Source organism: Larus michahellis, chromosome 4 (assembly GCF_964199755.1).
Source record: "Larus michahellis chromosome 4, bLarMic1.1, whole genome shotgun sequence".
NCBI classification, from domain to species: domain Eukaryota; kingdom Metazoa; phylum Chordata; class Aves; order Charadriiformes; family Laridae; genus Larus; species Larus michahellis.
Genome location: NC_133899.1, coordinates 43,034,764 through 43,059,472, shown reverse-complemented (window position 1 = coordinate 43,059,472; position 24,709 = coordinate 43,034,764). Strand labels below are relative to the sequence as shown.

General features: G+C 44.0%; 1 protein-coding gene across 4 annotated transcripts in view; it reads right to left on the bottom strand.

Annotated features, from left to right (window-relative positions):
* Nucleotides 1-24,709, bottom strand: part of PRR5L (proline rich 5 like) — a 46,096-nt gene that overhangs the window by 7,701 nt on the left and 13,686 nt on the right. For all 4 annotated transcript variants that reach the window (XM_074584285.1, XM_074584284.1, XM_074584286.1 and 1 more), the window contains exons 5-9: nucleotides 21,456-21,504; nucleotides 9,579-9,636; nucleotides 6,732-6,823; nucleotides 3,267-3,407; nucleotides 1,674-1,800 (exon numbers count right to left, since the gene is read on the bottom strand). In XM_074584285.1, the coding sequence (XP_074440386.1) occupies nucleotides 1,674-1,800; nucleotides 3,267-3,407; nucleotides 6,732-6,823; nucleotides 9,579-9,636; nucleotides 21,456-21,504 (467 nt within the window). The remainder of the gene's footprint in view (nucleotides 1-1,673; nucleotides 1,801-3,266; nucleotides 3,408-6,731; nucleotides 6,824-9,578; nucleotides 9,637-21,455; nucleotides 21,505-24,709) is intronic.

Genomic DNA, 24,709 nt, shown 5'->3' with positions numbered 1-24,709 from the left:
GACAGCTCCAGTCCAGAAGGCAGTTTGGCCTCCATAGCATCTGTTGAGAATGCAAGCGTACCCAAAGCACAACGGAATGTTTCCAAAAAGCTACTACAGGGAACCTACTGGGCTTCATCATCATTACAGGCTGCCCAGTGAGAGAAGAAACTGGTTCTGAGAAGGCAAAAAGGTGACAGAAAGAGGGAGAGAGGAAGAGAAAGAAGTTTGATTAAAGGTGGGAGTTAAAGAAAAGAAACCACCACCACAGCAGCACTTTGGAAATACCAAGATTATTTGCAGAAAAGTGCCGCTCTGCTGTCAATGTTGTGTAATGCAAACACAAGTTCTCTCTTTCCTCCTGATCAGCATAGGGTGCAGAAGGGGCAAAAGGCCACCTTGGAAATACACACAAATAAATGACAGCTAAAATCCAAGTAAATACAATTATTTTAAGGCACAAAAACTTTACAATGCCAGTTCGTGTGAATTATTTTTTTTTTTAATGACACTAATGCCTTGTTCAGCTGGTGGAAATCCAGGATGTCTATAAACTTCAGTACAGGTCAGGCAGCTACCTTTCAAACTATCCCAGCAGCATGCAGACGTCCATAAACAACAAAACAATCAAATTTGTTAAGGCTCAACTTTTATGGGGAAATGTGACCTAGATTTAGCCTCAGGATCTGCAAATCAATGTATACTGTATAACATGTTCACTTGCATAAAAGATATTAATTTAATTGCCCAACAACCACAAGAACAAAACTCTTCCATAGTTTACCTAAAGTGATGCCATGAGTTTGTTACAGGCACAGATCATCTGAATCCTGATAAATCCTTCTACCGCAAGACCATCTTTTCCCGGTGCTCCCAACGTGTAGTACAAGACAGGTTGTGTGTCTCCAGCTTGCTACAATTTGCATCAAAGCAAAGGCTAAAGCTAATAAAAACAGAGGGAGACTGGAGCTTTCTTCACTTGTTCTATTTAAATCTTCTTGACTATCGGTACGATCAGTATCACTATGCCCATTTCTTAACTAGCCAATCTCTTCTGGCTGGCTGCACGTGTAAGCAGAGCTCCTGGATCACGCATGGAGCAGTTTTCCACTATAAGCACCCCCTTCCCGAAGTGAAGTGCCAGTTCTCTCACTTAGACCCATTTATCCACAGTCTAAACACAGATTATTTTTTTTAAAGAGGATCCTCAGATGGAAGGAAGACTCCATGCAAAAAAACCCCTGTAATTCTTCAGAATGAGCATCCAACAGCTTTACTGTTTGCGAAGGCTGGCTGATGCAGCAGTAAGCGTGGGAATCCAGGCAGCCGAAGCAGGTTAGCCAGCAGGGCGAGAGCAGGCAGCAAAGGGCTGGGTACAGCCTTCCTCCAGGGTGAAAGCAGTACGTCAGGCATAGACCAGCCCACCTCCAGAGAGAGGGGAGACTTTGCACGCGTGCGTGTGCGCAGTGGTGAGGCAGTAATAGTTCACTTGGTCATGGAAAATAAAAACCCTGTCACAAAAATCTATATTCAGAAACATATTAAAAAGGACCTTCTCAAGGGTGTTTTAGCCTTTGTTTTCTGTCTCTCATGAAGTCATGCACTGTCTCCTTTCCTAGCACAGATGTGCACTGCCTCACGTTAACCAACCTGTGTACCCCACCAAGAGCTTCTGTACAATGCACATGTCTTACCAAGCAAGCAGGTGCTACCGGAGAAGCTGTGATCCTCACACAAACCCAAGTACGGTGATACCACCTGCTTGACCAGTTCTTCCAGCTGTAGGTATCCCTCACTGGGGCCAGTAGGCTCATGGACACTCTGAAATTCAAACATAAAAAGTCAACATTAACCTCACATAGTTCTGAGTAAGGTTTTTGAGTAAAGCCCGGAGTCTGTCAAATATCTCTGCACTGGAATACCCCAACCATATCAGTAGAACATTTGGAGGAGCACAGCTGATCAGCCCAAATGGAGATTCAGGTGCCATTCAGGCCAACCTCCTTGTTCAAGTCATAGCCATGACCCTATGGACATTGAGCGGCTAGCTGTCTTTTGTCTGACCAAGGGATAGGTAGGTACAAGGTACCTCAGCTCACACTGAGGATTTGCACAGTGTAACTACAGCGATATAATTATATCAGGGCAGTGCTACCAGGAAACGTCGGTTTGTAGAAAATCCTTAACACAACTTGGGCAAAGCACTGCTCTTTGCCGAGGCAGGACTGCAGGAAAAGCACCCTCTGTGGTTCAGTTTACAGCTGTGAAGATGGTAGATAACGCTAGCCAATTTAACAGTAATTTTAGAAACAGTTCACAGACCTAACTTCCTGCAAAACCTCAATAAGCTTCTCTTTCTCAAATGCATCGCTTTGAGACCCTCTTTGCCCTCAAGATTCTTTTATTAAAATATTTCAGGGAAACGGAGCTAGAAAGTTAGTGTCTCCTGCTATTACAGTCTGGGTCACTGGGAACATCACAACGGCGAGAACTCATACATAAATACCAGCTTAGCCACTTTGCAATTTTGGTTGTACTTCAGAAAGTTTCATTCCCTGCCACTCACTATAGGGTATATAGGAGAAGAAATAAAAGTGAGATGAACCCAAACAGCCACCTGTAATATGGTATTTTGCATGGCTGTCAGGCTGGGCAATACTGAAAGATAAAACAGCTGGTATACTTGGCTGTATTTGGCATGCTTGGAAAACACTCTCTTCAGGTCTGGATAAAGAGGATAGTCCTCACAGAAGGTCTGGGTCTTTCCAGAGAGGCCTTCGTAAGATGTATAGCATTTTGCCTGCTTCCAAAAGGTATTCCTCTTCTCCTGGGCACTGCTCAGCATCCCAGCCAGCCAAGGGGGCAGCATCAGGCAGCTAGCAGCCACGGCTTGTTCAAATTCCACAATTAGCTGTGATGGAGATTCGCCTGTCATTGTAAAGCTGAGAAATCAGAAGAACTAGGGCACAAAGAGGCATTCAGAGGAGCTGGGAGATGAAAACTGATGTGAAAAAAGCGTTCTGATTCTATTCCTAGCTGGGAAGGAGAGGTACCAAGAAAAATACAAACACCCAACCCTTGCATGGCAACATCCTTACCTGTTCCCAGGAAAGTTCAGGACATTCAAATTCAGATCTCATTTCTATAGTTACAGCTCACAAATAAGCACACATCACTTCCCCTTCATCACACCCTCTAGTGTTCCCCCTCTCCTTTCCAGGGCTTGTATTAGTTCAATGAGGTCGATATACCCAAGTGTCAGACGAAGAAAAGCAGAGCCTCCCCACCTGCAGAATTAACAGCATCTGGACAATGGAAGCTGGGAGCTTTGTCCGGACCACAGGAAGAATTTCTTCCAACTTTACTTTTAGCAAGACCAGGTCTCTGAAGCCAAGAAGAGCAATCTGACGGATAGTCAACTCCTGACCCTGAAAAACACAGAAAGCAAAATCCAAGAGTTAGTAAGGGACATGTGAGCATCATGCCAACATATGTACGCAAGCAGACAGAAAGGGTCTATCCTGCCGTTGCTGCTGTGGCAAAGCACCCCCCAGCTGCTCATGTTGAGGATTCATCCCTCTTGGTCCCGCTTTTTGGTCACTTTGGTCGCTTCCCTGTCAGTCTCTGTTCCACACAAATTCCGAAACGAGTAATACCTCATCTGAGGCACCACTAGGTTTGTAGTGAAGCCAAAAATGGGCCTGTAGTTCTCCAAAAGACTACTTAATCGTAAAATCCAACTACCATCCAATTTGGTCACAAACATCCAAAGTCCAGGATGGATGCGTCTTGTGCTTTTGCCACTCAGAGCTGAGAAACCAGAGAAGGTTTGGTAGCCTGTCTGCTCTGTGTTGGGTCATCTTTTTGCTCAACATCTGCACTTTAGACCTTGCTGATATGACGAAAAATCCACAATTCAGTCCATTACAGATTTTAGGATTTAGGCTAGAGCAAAGCTAGCAAGACTGCTTGTACCAAACATCACTTAAAAAAGCAACAACTTTGATTTCCACTGTAAGGCACTCCGTATCCTCCCAGTTACTTTTTTTACATTAACGACACAAGTGAGCAGGCTTAACAGATGAAGATGTTGTAATATTTCTCAGCATATTTTAACACAATTGGATTCCATTTGGCATTCTGGTGTTACCGCCTTTCCCTCTGCTATGCTTAATGTCCGCATGACTTTCTCTTGCCCCACTGCAGCTGAACAGCAGAAATATTCCTCCCAGCCCTGCCCAGCACTTTCCAGCCTGAAGAGTTTCCCTTGTTCTTCCCAGCATGTTAATCTCTGCCCCATGGTCTGTTTGGGAACCATTTTATGGTCTCCATAGCACACTCAACACGGCAAATATTTAGCTGGAAGGAATTAACAGCAGTTAATCATTAATTCATAATGGCTTTAATGTCATAATTAACAGCATCATCAATATGTAAATATGAATTAAAGCCAATAGCCTGGAGAGCAGCTAGGCCATAATAAAAGCATTTTGCTGTTTTAAACCATCGCTGCGTGTTTAGGAGCATGGAGGTGTAGAAAAGATCAGTACATATGTCTGAACTATATTTCAACAGCCGCACACTTTTTGTTTATATCATGCAGTTTAGTCCCGTTAACTTCATACCCCATTTCAAAATGCAAACATCCTGCTGTGCCAAACAAAACCAGATTTGCTATTCTTTTTCCACACTAAGTAGTTACATCAACAGCTGCAACTATACAAAAACCAGTGACCTGTTTACATAGTTTCCCTCTGTACAGCAGTTTAACCGACTTGGCTGCTTAAAGGTCATATTTCTGCAACAGCTATGAGCCTCTGGTTTAAGCTTAGCTGAGATAGGAAGCTACTTCTAGTTACTGCCTCCAGTAACATACGCTCACACATTTGGCTGGCTTACTTTCATTCTGAATGGACAGTCGCTGGGATCACAGAACAGCACAACCAAATAATCATGTTGACAGTTGCAGCAAAGGATGGGGAACCAACAACAAATTGGCTTTCCCACCTACCAGAGTAGCACACGAAGAACTGCGACTTGGTGAAAGAGATTTGCTAGATGAGCTCTCTTCACATGTGGTGACACACCATACAAATAAGTAAATACAGTTCTCTGTTTGTAGGAAGAGCCCAATCTTGTTATAAGGGCACTGGCTTGGGTTAAGAGCAATTTCTTATTTCTTGCTGCACCAGCAGCTCTCTCTGTTGTAGCCTAGGGCAGCTTACTCAGAGTCAAATTCTTGGATGTATTTAGGTGGTTTAAATCCGTACATTTGTGTAGAACTTAATTGCCTACAAAGCTTTAAATATGCTGACTGTTACCTTTTAGTTCTTCATCCATAAAATGGCGATACTTCCCTAACTTCACAGCTTCTGTGAAATATTTTTGAGTGACTCAGATATTGTGACAAGACAAATACAGTAAGAAAGTTATCGTTTCAAAGAACCTCGACATCTCATAGTCACACTTTCACCACTACCACCAAGTTACTTCCAACTGCTTTTGTTCAGTTTCTCATTAGAGACATTTAATAGTAGAGGAGTAGTTTTTTCTGATAAGTGGCAGAATTATTAGCATCGGTGGGTATGACACACAGTTAGCTCAGCTGTTTCCACAGTGCACAGACAGCTGCAGTGCAGTCAAACCCCTGCTTAAATAGATTTGGTCACTCCCTGACTGAGAATTAGTTGCAAAAGGAGACAAAGGGATGATATTATAATTGTGCAGTTTTACCTGCCAAACACCTACCTTTAAACATCTGCAGCAAGGAAAGAATAAAAATAAACACAGCAGAAAGGTTAGTGTCTGTCTTTACAAAAGTCTTTTCTGTCTTAGGAAATGCCAACTTTAACAGGATTAGAGGAAAAGGGCAACCTTTGAGCTTTACCTGCTGCCTTTCAAACAATACAAGGGAAAAACAATTTTACAAGGCTCTGGAAAGCGTGTCTTGTGGAAGAGGCAAAAGTCAAGAGGAGGAGGCTAGCATTTCCAAGAACGTCAGTCTCCTCATGCGGTACATTTTTATTTTCCTCCGATGGAAAAGAAGATCAAAATAGGCTGGGGAGGTAATTGGACTGCTCATGTGGAAACCCTGACTAAAATGACATTAAAAAATGATACAGCTCAACGCTTCTGATGGGCTTTCAAAATACTGACTGTAAAAAGGTCCTGCATAAAGTTGTTCATTCTTCCTCTACCTTCCAAGACTTGCTTGTCCCGTTATTAAAGCTTTAAAAAACCCAACAGAGGATTTTCCAAAGGTACAACCGGAACATAAGCACTCCAAAAGTAGTTAGGATGAATTAAACACATTTGCTCCTGATCTAGTCTTCAGATTTGTCCCTCTGAAGACAAGTTGTCAGTGTTGTCATCTGTACCATCAGAGTCCCAGGTATTTAAAAATGGAAGAACTATAAATAGAAATGGCCCAGAGCTTCAATCTAGACAAGGTACAGTCCAATAGGTTCGGTGTTCAAGCTTAGCTAAGCACAGACAGAGCGTAGACAAATGGGAATAAATTCAGCCCAAAATACTGTGCTTGCCCAGTAGATTTTAGCAGTCCTTCTTGCACAGTTAATGCTGAATTGGGCAAACTCTATTTCCTCCCAGATTTAATTTAAAGATTTTGAGACCTCTTTAGCCACTGGACAAACAGTGCTGCTGGAACAGAAAAGAAATTTACATGTGCCGTCAGCAGACATTGCAGTTACATTGCTTCACCTGACTGAAGACTAAATTATAATTAAGATTACCTGGACTGGGTAGAATATTGCCTGGAGTGTAGGAAGCGTCTCTGTAAAATAGTGATCCCAGATTTCAGCCAGGACATCAATGCGATCCTCACCTACAGCAACAGAGATTGGGAGCAAGAGCTTTAGCCATAGGGACACTAAAACCAAGTTGAATTTTTCCACTACTCTGATTCCCAAATAAGAGATACAAATCCACTCTTCACATTCACGGTTTCTGTCCAAAACCGGACATCACTCAGCTAAGCTTTGCCTTAACTGACAGAGGCACAAGGCTGCAACCATAAATTTCTCTGCTGCTTACCGCGAAGAAGACAGCTCTGTGCAAAACACGGGACCAATTCCAACAAAAGAGTGAGCCCCTTTTCAACCAGATGCTTTAACTCCACAGCAAAGCTGTGTAATCTCACAGCTCACAGTTAGCGTGTTCAACTAGCCTGGGAGCACGGCTGCATGTTAGCAGCTGAATCTGAAAACCAGGAGGTCACAACTGTTCTGCAGCAACTGAGTCAGGGAAACCATTTGCAAGAGCTGAGCCTCCTCCAGCATCCTCCCACTCCGGACACAGCAGTCCGGACCTTAACGAGACACAAAGCCACCATGCTCCTCTCAAACATGGCAATTGGGAAGGTTCCCAAATGAAATCCACTTGTGGCCACCCCTCATATGACTCTGACTCAAACAAACACCCCCAAATGTAAGTAGGTCTTCAAAATGAAGACAGACTAAGTCATGCAACTGGTGATTCCCATAACAGGAATACAACTGTGGTCAAAATCCCATTATTAACAAAAAATGCTTCACTGAACATAATCATTTGAATACATATTTTAAATTATGCTTATAGGCTTGACTTACAGAGCTGTGTGTTCCTCAGCATCTGGGCCTAAAACTTTTACATTTTTTAGGAGTTTTTTCCTGTCCCAAAGACCAAAGGTATACAATGTTTTTTCAAGTTTTAGAGATGTTCCCCAGAAATTTCAGGTCAAAATACAGACCCAGGTTTAATAACACAAGTTTCTGACAAAAGGGTTTTCCAGGATAACCTTCCACGGAGCATCAGCTGGAGCTCACAAGCAGTCAAGGCTCAAGGAGCAGTAATGGGCAAAAAGAACAGCTGCTCAAGAACGCTTTGAAGGCTCAGCCTCAAAGTCAATAAAGGCCCTACAGAAGGAACCGGAACACACGTAAAATTGCAACTCAAAGGAATACTGAAGTGCCTTCCTCATCTGGAGGCTTCCTTATGGGCTTTCATTGTGATGGCCGAGGGTGGTGCTGCTTAGGACATGACCGGAGAGCAGAGAGCCAGCAGGACCAGCTCCTGCAGACACTTCCTTTTGAGCAGAGCCCACCGACAGCCACAGGAGGGTTCAGAGGGCGGCTTCACCATGTCAGGTATGACTCCAGCTTCAAAACTGGAACTGCAGGCAAACGAGCACCTACCCCCAACACCCCCATAACAGCTACCCATTACCAGAAACTGCCAACTGTAAGTGAAAAAGACAACAGGAAACAGACTAATTGAATGTTTAAATGTTTCCCTCCTCTGCCTCCTCCCCAGGACTGCAAGAAACCTACATGTTATGAAAGAAAGTTGTCCATGAGTCATCTCCTGCAGAGATGCCTGCCCTCATGGGCAAAGAGGCTCCAGTGTCACTTCAGACTAGGGACTAGGCATAGGAAGACCGTTTTGCTGTCTGGCTGGGAAACTTCATCTTACCCAAACTACTTGAGCAGCTGCAAACTACTCCCAGGCAGCTCTCAGCTTATTACAGACTGGAACTCAATTTTCATAATGCTAAAACAGATATTGAAATAGTTTTATATGAATACAGAAAATGAAACCTATGATAAGCTGCACAGCACTTGATCCGAAGAGCTGACAGCAGCAGGGAATGTACCCATGTTTAGGAAAATGCATGAGTCTGCATTTTTTCCTCCCTTACAGGGCCGGTGTCAAAGAAGCATGCACCAAGTAGGAGGCTGGCAAGTGCACAACTCCTTCAGGGTCCGAGTCCTACAGCCTGCTGTCTGGGTGGAGAAGTTACTCGCTGAAGAACGGTGCGGAGGAATCCAGCACCAATTATGATGTGAGATTAGAAGTGTCTATTGGCATTTAATGACCCAGATACAGCAGATTGGTGATTAGCGAGGGATCTTCCCTACAGGCTACAAAACTGGGTCAAACCAAACAGCAGCCTAGTTTTGAATAAAGACATGTGAATAAAGACAGCTTGCTCTGCTTGACCAAACCGTTAATAAACGTGACTAACTCCCCACACAACCAACAGTCGCTGCGCCACGCTGGCCTTCATCCACAGGCTCTGCGGTAGCAAGTACCCCACTGGTTTGAACAGAACTTCACATGTGATCAACTTCTTTCCTGAAGGATTTAATTCCCACCCAAGTGACTGCTTTTTCTTTAAATTTACGTGAAGCCTGTTAGTTCAGCTCTCAAAAGCATGCCACCATAACCAAAATCATGCTTACATCAAGCCGCAAATCACATTGAGAAACAAAAGGCAGAAGGCAGCTTTCAGCAGTTTTGCAAAAGAATCCATGTCCAGCCCAGAACTGCTTTAAGTCCAAGTTCAACTGCCACATGAGAAGCACATTCCTGGTCTTGCGATGAAGACGTTGCTGGTGGGAGTGTTTTGGCTACGTGGCTATTCATATGGCCCGCCATCCCTTAAGCCCCACAAGGGCTGCGGTGCAACCTGGCTCCTGAGAGGTTGTGTGACACCCTAAGACAGTACCAGAAAGGGCTGTATGCTTTCCAGACATGCAAATCATCTTGTCTGACCAAACATCAAAGCACAACTCCCAAAACAGGTTTCTTTCTATACTTGCCTTCACACAGTTTAACCTTCTCCTCTAGAAACAGCAAGCCTTTCACAAGGAGCTGGTTCTGCCAAGAGAGAATAGAGAGAGACATGCATTTGCCTTTTTTGAGATTTCAAATAAACATGGAAAAATAAAGTTTTTTCAGAATTTATCCACTTTGCATTCAGTTATCTAAAGATTAGACGTGCAGTAGTACTTCCTTACAGCACCACCACCAGACCTGGTCTCACTGTGAGTGCTGTACATTCATTAACCCCCCTTCTTGTTCAGCCAGACATGAGAACACAACAGACACAGCAGATAGCTGAAACAATTGCCATAAGTGGGAAGGAAGGACCTGCCCTGGTCACAGGGAAGGAGTCAAGAAAATAAAATGCATGAAGAGTGCAGACACACGTGCTGTAGCTCAGCCATATGATGAAGGGGATCAAAGGGCCAAATGCTACCAAAACGTCCCACTCTCTTCTTCCTTTGCACTATCTCAGTGTTTGCCTGGCTGGACAGTAAGGCAGTTCATCTCCCTAACCCTTAGTTCTCTATTCCTACCTATTCTCTTTCTATGAGGCTATGTTTTTTTTGCTATATTGAGCAGTTGGATCATCTCAGTACGCAGTCTCAAGCAGCAGGAGACAGTCTTTCTAGATAACTATCATGGACCAGACAGATCAAGGTATCGATGTGCCTGTTTGCAGTTCAGGGCATCTAAATGTCTGATAAACTTTCTGTTACAATTTCCCCTAACATAAGAATGGTGCAAAAACACCTACCTTTTTGTTCTCCCAACCGCACTACGAGAACCAGATATTCTGAAAAGCTTTGAGAATCCCAGAGAAAGGAGCTGATATCACCACATAACACATGCTGCCTGTCTGAAAGGATTCAATATCAGGGTAGTGCACAATATTCTGATACTTCCCTCTCTCTCTCTCATATGTTCATCCTCCAGCTTTTGTTTTTAATGGGTAACCAGGTCAAAGTTGCACCTTTCAAGCTTCCATCAGCTGAGGAGCAAGGCACATCTTTCTTCACTCCCAATGGACCCAATTACAGCACTGCCTGGACACCACCGCGGCCTCCTGATGAGCTGCTGTACCGCACACCTGCCTTTGTGCTGCTGCTCTGGGTGATAGACCTGCCTCCTGTAACCATACACCAGCCTGGCTCTTAATGACACACACAAGCAGGTAACCGTGTAAGCCACCCCAAGCAAACAGAGCAGCACACCTCTGCGTCCTCCCTACTACAAGAAGCAATACTAAACTGGGGTACTGTTGAAGGGAATGAAAAGAAGGAAATGTTGCTCTGTGAGATCCTCTGCTTGTACTTCGCTTTCCAGAACAACAGAAAAACTTCCCACTCGAGTCCTACTTGTTAGCATCAGACATCATCGAAACATGTTGAAAAGGAAGGTCTCTTCCTTAAATTGTGTCTAATCAAACAGACTCCAGAAGGCCTCTGCAAGTAAGACGGAGGCTGAGGGACTGAAGAGAACATCATACCTCCTATCAGTAAGGAAACATTGTCCTGGTGGAGAATTTATATTCAGAAAGCTGTTGGGTAAGAAAATACTATTGAAATTAATATTAGGGGCTGAATTCAAGAAACTCCTTTTGCTTTGGAATCTCACCTCATGCAAGGTGAGCTCTGAGACTCTTTGGGGCTGAGTGCCACTGCGGTACCAGAGATAATTTTTTCCATTGGCATCTTTGTCAATATCTCAGCAAGAAGGGCCTGGAAGAAAGAACAAGCCATACAAGCTCACCACTCATCTCACGTGCCATGGGTAGTAGCGGGAGCTTCATCAAAAATTTCATCTCATGGTAAGACAAGACTATATGGACATTGTCTTCTTCGTGGTGTGAAAGAAGTGTGGTGTTATACAACAGAGAGGAAATGGGTACCTTTCCTTGGCTGTTGTCCCATCTCATGGCTACTTCATCCACATTAAAACATTAACTCATGTTTTGCTACGATGGCTTACTTGTCTTAAATTAGCCAGATGTAAGTACTTTTGAGACACTGCTTCAAAAAAACCCCAAGACCTGCATCCCCTAACGTGTATCCAGAGTTCAGCCATGACGTAAGGAGGAACGGCCATCGAATTGACCAGTGGTAAGCTCTGTTAGTAGCAATAACAGTTAAATATTGTATACTGCATACAAGGGAAAAATAATTAATGGTCATCCTCGTAATTAAGGTAATTTGGCCCTGCTAGCAGATGGCTTTTTTTCAGAATTAAACCTAAAAGTATTTAGTTTATGGTCTTATTCCCAAAATAATGTAGAATTCAGCTTCCTTTTAAATTAGGTACACAACAAAACCAGAGCATTTTAGGAGCAACACACAGGATGAAACTGTATTATTTGAACCACCCATCCAAGTCACAAGACTTTTGACCTTTACTAGCTCTAGCAGAGTGCAAAAGCAATCCTATCCATCCAGTACAGTCAAGCTATAAACAACTCTACTATTAAAAAATCCTAGGAATTTCAGCACAGGAATCAGAGCTGACTTCAACAGTCTTGTTTGTCAGAGGAACATGCTAAAATTGCTATTCGGCACACAGGTGACCATGTGGAAACAGGAACCCAAAGCACTTTTGCGTGTGACCTTCTGAACCCACTCACAAACAGCGTACAAATGACTCTCATCCACTGCACTTGAAAAGCTGTGGATGCAACAGGTAAAAAGCAGAGCTCTCTGGCAACGCTGCAGACAACAAGGCAGCTGCACTTCTCCTGTGTGCTTCACGGAGCACACGGCTGTCAGTTTGGGAGAGGGTACGCTTTGGTCTTCGGTGACTCCTTCCACGACACAGACGCCCAGCCGAGTTAGCGGGAGTGGAGGGACCTCCAGTAGGACATGCTGAGGGCCTGGCAGCTCATGCCACCTCCGTGACCTGTGGTATCTCACCCTGCTTGCAAGAGCTTACTCATCTTAGCCAAAAAGCCATACATTTATTCTGGCAAAAAGAAGTCCACTTTCTGCCATTTTTTTGGACTTGAATTCCCCCCAGTAAAACAATTTAATTCTTTTTCCTGCAGAAGCCTATTTTCTGATGTATTCACTGTCACCAACATGACAAAAGGCTACCAAAGGAAGCTGTAGCGAGTCAGTGAGAAATTTTTAATGGCTGGGGGTACTTTGTCTAGGGCTCAGTCCTCAGTTAGGGTGAGTGTCAGGGCGGAGAGAAAGAGAAAGCCAGAGTTCCCAGCAGGGCGCAGGAGGAACGGGGCTGCCAAAAGATGGGTAAGCTGCAAAAAGAACATGCCTGGGGCACACTTTTCATCTGAGCGATGATCATAACAATTAGCAAGTTGCATAAATAAGTTCACATAACAAAAAAGAATCCTGCAACCTTACCAAACATTGTTATCAGCTAAAGGAAGGTGATGGTTTTGCAAGAATTCTTTAACAGAAATATAGGCTTTGGAGGGAAATATTAAGTTGTCGGGATCTCCATTCAAATTTTAGATTTGTTCTGCAGAAATAAATGACTACACATGTCAGGCTCTGGAGAACAACAACAACAACAAAGACTTCCAGGAAAGAACAATGTGAAAAAGAAAGGAGGAAGAAATCTGGAATGGAAAAAATTACAAGGGGGAAAAAATATGAAGCCCACTTACTCTGTAAATATGTTTCTGTCTGAACAATAAAATCATGTTTGAAGTGATATTGCACTGTAATCCTTCCGAATGCTTTCATTGTATTAATAAAGTACTTCAATTCTTTATTTTTCAACCGATAGCTCAAGGTAATTACCTCTCCTATATATTGCATGGAAAAATTACAGCTGGTCTTTAATACTGTGTCATTTTAAACTAATACATAATTAAAAAGTATATACACATATATATATATTAGGGTGTCATACTCGTTTTCTTGTGTTTCTCTCAAGAAATACAAATTCCTTCTCTATCTTCACTAGAACATTAGGTTTCAATTTATATATGCTTCCTGAGCACTGTGGACACAATTTTCCAGCTACTTTGCTTATAAGTTAGTATTATTGATGCTTTCTACTTTCAGAGATTTTTTTGTTTTACAGCTATGTCAGCAAACAAAATATACATTTGTACACCTTTATGGGCAGCACAGTTCTATCTATCAAAAATAGATATATTAATCATCACCCTGTAGTAAATAATTTATAATGCTCTTACGAATGTATTACCAGTAATTCCATGTGCTAAATAGATTGCATCATCTCATTCTTAAGGTATCTAAAAAAAAAAAAGCTTAGCTTCATATAGTTCTGCAGATGTTTCAATTATCCTCTCAAATTTTCCCTTTTCTTGTGGAAGAGAGAGACTTTAAAAAAAAAAAAAAAAACAAACCAACAACCACAGCTCATTTCCCTTCTCTCTGTCTTAAAAATACATGGAAATTTTACTTATCTGTCTTTTCCTCTAAAGTCACAGGCTTAGAAATGGATTCAATTCAAACGTTACCCTCTGAGATCAAGCCAGACAGGTAAATTTTCATTAAAAAGTTCTACAGGGTTCAGGGTTTGCTGACAAATCAATACCATCTAATAAACGCAGCAAGCAAGACCAGATCAAGACTCACACCAAGTGAGACGGAAGGGCGCAGTTATTTGAAAAAGTTCAGCTCCACCTACCGCCTCTTTGCAATGACGGCTGAACTGGGCACTTGGGGAGGCAGTTATTCCCTCCCCTCCCCAAAACAGCTTTCCCTGGATCCCCAGGGTGAAGTCCTCCTGCTGCTGTTGGGACAGCACAGGCTGCTCTGCACTCACTGCAGGTGCTGCAAACCCGCCCCCTCTCTCACTACAGTGGAGCATGCACTGCAAGGGAAACAAAAGCCCCAAGTCAAACCCCACATGTACATGCAGTTGAGAAACGCGGGGAGAGATGTTTTGCAGCAGAGAGACGTGAGGTGGTGAAATCTCACAGGTTGAAGCCCCCCCCTACTTTTCTCAGTGCAGAAAACCACAATAGCTGTTTCAGGTATCGCACCAAGAAGTGCAGCTAACACAAAGCCTTTAAGTAAGTTTCCAAATGAGTTTTGGAAGACAGGATTCAAAGCTCCAGAAAAATCACTTTTCATTTTTTATGCGGCAAAGGCCCTCCCATAACGTGTGTGTGCTCACTGCTCTTGCGAAGTAAGCTGCGCTGAAATCATTGGGAATTAAAAAAAAAAAAGTGAAGGCAGTCACATGTCATGCTGTAAAACATAAACACTTTCCAGGTAATTCTCTTTTTTTCCCGGCACAGATATTTTCCCCTTCCCCTCCTCTGTTAGAGAAATTGAGGCGAGTTTCTTCATCCGTACCCAGAGGAGCAATTGGAATTCCCACAGCACAATGACTGAAGGTGGAAGCTGTCCCAGGCGCAACAGCTGGGGCTCCTCTATCAAACCAGCAGGGCCAGCAAAGCCAGGCACCTTCTCCCTCGCTCCACCTTGTCAGGAGCTGGTCATCCCCGACAGGGGCCATGGAGACCCTTGCTGTGTGGGCTTCCGCTATGCTCCGGGCAAAATGGTACACATCTGATTTTGCCAGAGGCAAATTAATTGTTGCCTGTCGGGAGCACTCTGCCAACAGCGTGGTCGCAATGACGGCCTCCGGGCAGAACCCACAGGAAGGATTTTGAGGCAACAGCCCTGCCACTGGCACAGCTTGCTCCGCTGTGGATAGTACATTCAAGTAGGAAGGTGGTGAAAAGCAGCTAAGTAGTTTTGGCAGCAGCTCCACAGAAAACATTAAGGAGGCTCAAGCCATCACAGGTGACTTCATATCTTGCCTGAAAGCTGTGTCCCTGCAGTGTAGCAAGGCACAAAGGAATTCTTCTGCGCATCAAAAAATATTACTATTTCCCAATAAGCCACTACTCTTGGCGGGGGGGGGGGGGGGGGCGAGGAGGAGTTTACAGAAACACACATTTAATTACAGACATTAAGCCACATTAAAATTAACAGATTAATACTAGTTCATCAAACAGAAACATAGTTTGGAACAGGAGTAAAATGATCCAGGGCAAACTCAAAAAAATTGACCCCATTTTACTGGGTGAAAAAATCAGTCATTCTTCTACACATTACAGCATTTCTTAAATGCAGCCCCCTCTCCTAGCCAGCTGAGGTTTTGTGTTCTAGTGTTAAATCACAGTTTTACAGGCTCTACAGGCACATCGCCGTTGCTTCTTGGATAATCCAATCTTAATTTGAGAAAAAAGGCATCACTCAAACTTACTTGGCAAGTATTTTCCACGAAGTTATTGCCAGTTGCACACAAACACCTACCTACTTTTTAGTAGTGTTTTACAAAATGCAAATCTGCGTGAGCTGCAGCACCTCGTACCTAGACCATCCCCTCCCATCCTTTTCGTTTCTCTAGAAAGAGGGGAAATAGTGACAGAAGCAGAGAGATCACTTCAATCCTATGTAGAGAACAAATGGCAAGATAAGTACGAAATGACATCCTAAAACGGCTCTTCTAGAGACAGCCTTGTTCAAAACAGATAAAAAAGAAAGCCGGCATAAAGAGAGCAAGTGAGGCAGGGAGAGTAAGAAGGAGAGCAGACCAGGCGGGTGGAGTAGGCGGCAGTGCTACAGGCTCGACCATGGGGTGCCAGTGAGGCAGCAGCGATGGGAGAGCCCCACGGCCGGGACCGGCTCTGCGCTAACGAGTCACTGCTCCAGGCAGGAGCCCTGCTTAGCCAGGGCATGGCACGCCAACCCACACTACGCTTTCAGCGATAGCAAACAGGCACCGTTTCAAGTGAATCACGCACGTCTACGGAGCCAATGCGCGCAGGGCCTGAAAGCAGGTCTCCCTGCTGCCTCTGCCACCCAGGACTAGGTCCTCGGCTCGGCTCGCAGGAACAGGGCTGAGCTGCTGGGTGACCCCATCCATGATAACGAAGCTGGGCAGTTGCCATGGAGTCTCTGGAGCTGCTCCATGAAAGCTCAGTCCTAGAAAGTGCCAGATGAAGCAGAAGTAATTAGCTGACCTGCATCAACAGGGGTTCCCAGCCACTGAGGACAGAAATACAATAATAAAGACCAGCTTGACCCAAAAGAGTATTACAGACATACAGCTGAGCTCTGCAAATCACACAAGTGTGAATTCTCTCCCCCTCGTGTGGTGGCCAAGCTGCTGCAGCCCCTGGCAGCAGGCATGAGGCATCACTTGGCCAAAGAGCTAGCACTGCCATTAACCAGCAATAACCACCACTCCGATAACATACACAACTATTTCCTTGCCTTGCTATGAAACAGGTAGAAGTAGAAACCTGGTGCCAAGGAAAGTAATGTCACATGCACCAGGTTTTTCCCTTTGTAAGCAGGAGAGAGAGACAGAGACATTTTCAGCTGTTAGCGTGGCTTTACAAAGAAGACTTTCAAAGGCTGCAACCATCACGAGAGTTGCTGGACAGGCAGGAGTCCCAGGAAGACATGCAGCAGGGACTACATTGGTATTACATGGTGCCACAGTAAAGGGAAGAGTGCACGTTGGCCCCTACTACTGCAACTGCCTTGCCCAGATGGCTAACCTACGGCGAGGGGGACTCTGACCACAGTAAGGTTCACCGCTCCCACTTCTGACCGCTCTAGAGGGAGAGGACAAAATCAGTTTTGGCTTGGATCCAGGCTTGCCTTGTCACTGCTGCTGCTTACTGTCGCAGCTAGCCATTATCATCTTGCTATTTTGACTTTGCTCAACTCCCCAGCAAAATGGGTGCTCGCACGTTGCGGTTTCAATTGTTTTGCCTACACACAGAAAGCCGGGCCTAATTCTGAGTCAGGACCTGTTGCCTCCCGTGGCTCTCCACTGCAGCAGGCTGGAAATTGTGTAACAGCTTTGCTTCTGGTTTTAAGACATCAAAGCTCTCATTGGATTAAATGAGGAAATACAGTCCACTCGCCGCCCCTCATCTACCAGCTCTGGCAGCACAGGCAGTAGATGTCAAGCTGGAGAGGTATCAGCTTTGGGCATCTGACTTTCTGCATTTGCAGCCCATGGGTGCTGGGAGACGTTACAGTGCCTGGGAAACGTTACAGTGCCTGGGAAGGGATCGTGTCTCTCCACCTTGGGAGCAGACAGTCTGGAGTTAACGTGCGCAAACCGGGCAGTTCTGCCAAAGTGGCTAGCTGTGAAATAGCTAGCCATTTCCATTTTCCCCCGTGAGTTTCAAGATTAACAAGCCCCCCCGAGAGTGAAAAGAAGCAGTTTATCCTTTCCAAAGGTTTTGTTTCGGGCTGTTTGCAGCATCAGGAAGATAATGCATCCATTTATCAACGCTCACTAGTTTTATATTTCAAAAATTTTCTCTGCAACCACGAGGGTCAGACAGCATGAAAATGAAAGGAGCTTATTTGAAAAATCTTACAGCTGCCCCAGAGAAGTGCCGATTGCCAATACACCCTGTTCCCCCAAAATGCCAGCCTCTTACCTTCCATGGTCATAGGATTCCTCCCTGTTGTGGTTCAGCTGACCACCAGAGAACTAACCCAGCAGGGAGAGCAGATGGAGCCCTGCTGGGTTACTGAGCAGAGGGTACAAAGTGCCCCTTTTCAGCAGCAGGAAACAATCAGACCAGTTCATGGGCAAAGCCAGAAAGTCAGTACTGGAAAACCTGGACCATGAAGAATTGCTTTAAGGCAGATCTGCAGCAAATATTACGAGTCCCAACTGTCTGGCATTTACACTCAGACTCCGTTCCAAGGAGATGGCTTGTATATATAATAGGGTTGCTAAAGCAGCAGATTTATAAACACAAATCTCCTACAGAATGAAACATCTGAGTTCCCACTGAAACCCTTACAGGAATTACATTTCTCTTTCAAATACTAAACAGACTCAGTAACTCTGGTATGATGACAATTTGGTAGCAGACTAAGACTGCCTAAACCCCAACCGTTTCTTAAGCATTCCTTCAGCAACTTCAGGAACCGGTAATTTGCATAAGTGTTGGTGAAAAAGACTTGTGAGTAATCAAGTCAAGTTGATCACAAAGATAGATTTGTCTCATTATAAAAGCTCTGCTTCATTTTAGTCTTAAACAGTCAGTGCTTGGAAAAATTGCGTGTCGTGTGTGTGTGTATAAAATAGACATAATGTAAAAGCCAGAACTCTTAAAACAATGGAAAATTTAATGTAAAAATTATCTTAGTAGCTCCTGTTACAAGGGCTGTGGCATAAGAAATGGAAAGCATTTAAGTCAGTTTATCACATCTCAATATTACATGGTGCAGTTAGTTGCTGCTAGGATATTTAAAACTGCCTAGTTACACATGAGAGCAGATCCTTCAAGGTCCACTTCAATCTAAGAGAACAGTAAACTTGGTTCTCAGATAGCTTTTCAGTGGGCTTTAACAGATGTAGGAATAAGTCACTGCTTAACGATGCTCTTCCACTCCACTCCCCACCCTGGTGACCCTCCCCCATCACCTCCCCACGTCAGAGGTGACGAGCGCAACAAGTCGAAGGAAGTAGCTGAATATTTTATTTTTTTTTCCAGGATATTTTTCAGCCAAATCAGCAGCCTGGTTCAACTCTGCTCATTTTGGTGGGAGCAGTATTGCTGTAAATCAGCTGGCATCAGCAGTGAAACTGAACCCACAGACAAATGAAATAATGTTGTCAGCCCTTCCTTGGCACATGAATAGTCTTTTCCCACTCCACAGCCGGTGGATTTTTGAGTAAAGACATTTAGGAGGGAGCAGTAACTTTTATCACTGCCATGTGCTGTCAGTCTAGAATCAGAAATAAGTCTGCATCTTAGCTCAGAGGGGGGAAAAAAGCTCATTTCCTACAATAGCCTTTATCTCACACTTTGTCTCATGGCTTGTCAGCACCAAGAGTTTTACTTCAGGCTAAGTTTGACGGATGCCAAGCTATTCTTTTTAACACTGAGCAAAAAAAAAAAAAAAATCTCAGAAATTAAATTTGATCCCCAGTGGCTTCAGTGGTAGAACAGCAGCTGCAGGTGAACTCGTACGTATACGCTGAGGTATTTGCACAAGTGTGAACAGAGAGACAGAAAAACAAACTCAGAGGTCGGCGCAGCCAAGCCCTTGCACTGCACGCTCTCCCAGGCGAAGGCCACAGCTCTCAGCAGCAGTGCAGTGCTGAGTACCTACTTTGCAATTGTGGCCTGCGGATGAAGTCGTGTAGCCCTGCCATTAGGGTGAAAGAGCACATTTTTTGCTCCTGCTTTTGCAGAAGATGGTGCTGGTGATCAGATGTTTCTCCCGGGAAAAGATCAGATGCCCTTGGCTTGCTAAGAGAGACGCAACACGGATATCCAGCCTCCAGCAGTGAGCAGGCTGTAGCCTAAGCAGTCCCTTCAGTCGTCAGCTTTACTACTAAGAAATCTAAGGAATCTCAGGAATACCGCTAGCCCCGGCGTGACTGTGACAGGCTTCAGGTTTACAGTCTAGAGGAAGAGAACCACACTCCCAAACCCCAGCACTGGGAGCCATCCGGTCCCCAGCAGTCATCGGCTCTTCTTGTGCAGCGACACGATGCAGCTGTGTCTTACTCAACACTGGAACCCACGCAGGCCTCTTTCAGTACATTCTGAATTTTCAAAACCAGGTAACAGTCATATGTCAGCACCTCACATCCCTCAGGACTGAGCTCAGCCCCACGCTCCGTTGAGCCTTACGGGTGCGTGAAGTTGCCTCTGGACATTTTCTGCTTATTCCAGCCTTGCAGCGTGCCTGACACTGCAGTACCTGGGTATCCGATCAAGACCTGTCAACTTTCAGTTCGCCACATATATTTAGTTGCAAACTTCCATCTGCCTGTTTTTAAATTAGCAGGAGCAGTAGCAGATTTCCACTGAAGCCAGGCAGTTTGCACTACGGGCTCACAGCCTTTCTGCCGGGCTGCCACCAGACCCCACTCACGGTCTAGGAAACGTCCCAGCAGCTGCATCTTTCCAGTAAACGACTTATGCAGATAGCGTCTAAAGAAGTGAAACCCTTGAGACAGGAGTTTGCTTCTCACTTGATAGTACAGCGTGGGTTGGGGTTTTTTGAGGCATGTAATCTAATACTGATAAGAAACACCACTAGCCTTTTTTTTTTCCCCTTTCTGAGCCGTTAGTGAAGTACACAGCAGCATCAACCGCTTCAGAAGGTACTGAAATTTTCTCTCTCTTTCTCACTCTCTCTCAAAGGGAAGAAAACCCTCTTGTTTTCGGCAGCCACCCTCTTTTTTTAATCAACACTACACCAAACAACTTACAACACTGAAAGCCATCAGTGCGCTCTCAAAATCATCCAACACACTTTCATGTGGTTACATTTGAACCTCTGTGTATCTGGACGGTATCGGCAAAAGGCAGTAACACTTATTCATGTTTATGATTGATCAGGTCTTCCCTCATCCTTCTTTTTTCACTTTTTGGCAGGTTGTATTTATATTTGTGGGACTAAAAGGCAAACAGTACCCAGGTTGATTTCCTGCTGATAGGGACTTCCTTCTCTGCCCCCACTAAAACAGACCGCCATTATCTTTTCTCTTCCCCTTTGCTGGTGCCTGTTGTAAAAAACCTACTCCTGAATTCTCTGTACTAGAGAAATAGGGTGAAAAAAAAGTATGAAAAGGTATCCCAACTGACTTTAAAAGTTCAAGTGAATTCTTCTTGACCTTGCCAGGCTACTAGCATCCTTTCTTAAGTGCAAAGGAAGATTATCCCTAATTTAGCACATACACCCATAAATATGATTACTCCCAAGGCTGTATGGCCCACATTAAAAAAGTCCAGTACCTCCATCGCCTTCTACAGCAAAACAAACATGAAACTTGTAGGCTACGTGCATGTAAAAAGGGGCCTTGATTTTTTTTACAGGCTAAAAAGCTGACGAGAGCAAGCTTCAAAATAAAGCAATCAAATAATGTAATACCTGAAAGTAATCTGTGATGAAGGATCCAAGTTCACTCTTCAGCAGCCGTCTGTAGACAGAAGGAATGCAGCCATGAAGTAACAGCCATTGCTGGTCATTTCTTACAGGTATATCCGCACTTTACTACCAGTCATTCCAAAGAAACATGAGTATACGCAAATGTGTCATTTTGGCCACAGCTAGATTTCTTTTACATTTAGGTATGTATTCTACAAATGCTCACAAAGGTTATTCTCAAATTATGAAGGAATGAAACAGTTTCCCTGAAGTCCTCTATTTATAAGCCATACACCTAGAATAAGCAAAAAAAAAAAAAATCCAAAAAAACAAACCCCAAACATTTACCCCCCTGAATGCACAGAAAGTTGGGGAGACAACTTGAAGTTATTTAGTTTGAAATTCATCATTTTTTCTGCTTTTTGTTTAAAAAAAAGATGCCTTTAATTTCACTGAAAATAGCGTATCATCTCCCTAATGCTGTACTTCCTTTTCTCTTGGAAGTAGAAGGTGGGAAAATAAGGAGAGGAGCAATGAAGTAAACACAAAAGCAGAAGCTGTGGCTTCCCCATGACTACTGCGTTAAAAAAAAAAAAAACAACTGAAAAAAGGTATATTTCTCAAGAAAGATATTCTAGAAATTTAATGAAAGGTGTTTTAAATACAGGCAGGCAGAAGTCACTCTAAACAAGAATTTCTGATAAAAACTGTTGGATTTTAAACCAGACTGTAACAAAAGTTTTAAATTCTAATACATATTTATATTTCAAAACTCCAATATAAAAATCAGGATTGTTTTACATCAGAAGAAGCATTAAAAAAAAAAAAAAACAAACAACTCTCAAAGTTCAGAGTATTTGCACTTTCAGCTTTCAGTGACTGTATCAGTAAATTCTGCCTACAATATAAAAGGCACCCAACAATTCCCATTGCAAAACATTGCATTTTTTTTGTGTTCTAAGAGTTCTGCCTCTCACCAACGTGAAGTATAATCAAGAGTGCTAAAAAATGGCATTTAAATCAGGGACCATCCAGTTCTCAGGCTGGGTTGTTACTAACAAACCGCACCACTTTTTCTTAATCTATGCTGAAAGTGGATTTTGACAGCAGCCTTACTCCGTAACTATTTTGTTTCTACATACATTCGCATGCCAACTTGCCTTTACTCTCTCGCACAGAGCGGCTACATTCACCCTGCCCATCTCAAAGAACATTTCTATTTCTGTGAGATTGATAAACCAGATTAAGTCTTTGGGGGCCTATTTGCCAGAAGGTCTTGCACCAGCTTCAGCAGAATCCAGGGTGCTCTCCACCAGCTGATTGAGGAGCCCAAGGCAGGGCTTCACCTCACGCAGGTAGACCAGCAACCCGAGGCTTGCACCCTAGAGAGAACTCAAGGGAGGGGTCTCCTCCTAATCACAGCCAGGTCACCTCCTGCTTCCTGAAATCCCATCTCCCGAAGGCATTTCTTACATTTCCTCTTGCTGTGACAACTGACTTTCAGAGCAGTAAAAAAAAAAAAAAAAGTATCTAGTGATATCAAATCACAGCAAGATAAAAACTTGGTGGCAGCAATCCAGAGCAAAATGTTGCCACCTGCTCAGCTCCTGGTCCTGTCATTACTGTCCTACTTCAAAACCCTCCTGTGCTTCCCACTGTCAAATAGCTACGTGCTGTGCAGAATCTGTGAGTCTTTTAAAGCACTGTGTTGGCTAACTTCCAGCGAGGACCTGAATGGAGAGCTACAAACAAGGAAAACGCATCAGCTCGGCCCAATGGCGCACAAGAGTTGGCCATCTGACAGGTCTGGCTTTTTGCCCACTGTCAAGCTAGAGGTTCACCTTGTGCGCAGAGAGCTAACACATTGTGTTGGGAGCAACATCAAAAGTCACAGGCGAGAGGCTGCAGGTGTGCATGCAAACATACACGCAGATGTATGTCCTTTGCTCCTTAGATGGGCGTTAATGAGTTACTTCAACATTAAAGTGGTCTATTTAGAGAATGACATTTGGAAATGTAACCAGTGCTCAGGGCACCTGCAGGAACATTAATCATGTATTTCAAGGTGAGTGCTTCCAAGTGCTGCCTGGGAATGCCTGTCCATGGAAGAGGGCATTTCCCTTCCCACCATCAGCGCTGCTTACAAAGCACACACAGTTCACAAAGAATTTCCTGTTCTTCACCCAGCTCTCGACAGTCTAGATCCACTTCAGCAACCAAGGTGAAGAGAGCATGTTGCAGCCCCTGGGGCTATTCTGCCCAGCGTAACTTCCGTCCCGCAAGGCCGGGCAGGAGCACCTGCTTGCACTGGGAAGGGAAAGCAGGCTGCAGCCACTGCGGGGGGGCAGCAGCCTGGCAGGCGATTCACAAAACCCAAAGTCTGCCAACAGGCTGTGGGTTAGGGTATTCCCAAAGTCTTATGACACTTGTTTTTCTTTTCACATACAGAAATACTCATCCCATGGAGAATTAAGACTGTCCCAAGTGCTTAAACCTAACTTGAAGGCTTCTGACCTGAGCACACTGAAATACCATTAAAGCATGAGACACTGCCCTCGCTCAGCTCTCAAAAGGAATTATATTAAACTTTCACCTTTGGGACCAGACCAAGTAGTGCAGAGTCTTGCGCCCTGTGAGCTGCATTTATTTTGAAAGTAGGGAAAGGGGTGGTTTAGACTGCTGCTTAATATGTGCTTAGCCTCGATTGCCGTTTGAATCTTGGCACTCAGCAAAAATGCAATAGGGATGAGGGGGGAGCATATAGAAGGAGAAGTGGAGGCCTATAGGACAGCATTCATAATGAATGAATATGGCTGTAGTGGGAAAGGGAGAGGGAGGAAGAACTACATCCATGAGCTCTGACCATGCCCCTCTTAGCAGCACTTGGAACCAAGGCAAGAGTACATTGCTATTTACCTGCACTGCAGTCCTATCTATTGCTAACCAAACTTTCCAAATAATCAGAATGAAACCACAGACAATCATGAAACCTACTTTAAAAAAAAAATATGATACTTTTAATCATCAGTGGCATCAGTGTTAGAAAACGTTTATTAGGCTTTTAGGTTTTTTATCTTCAGGGTTCGTATTTTCATGTCTTGCTCTGCAATTACCATGTGAAGATTAGGCTTTTAAATGAAATGCTGTGTTTTGCTTTCATTTTATACACTCTGTGGTCCCAAGAAGCTTGGGTTTAGAAAACAGATGCTACTACCATCACGAATGCCCTGATAAAAATGTGTAAAAAATAGCCAGAA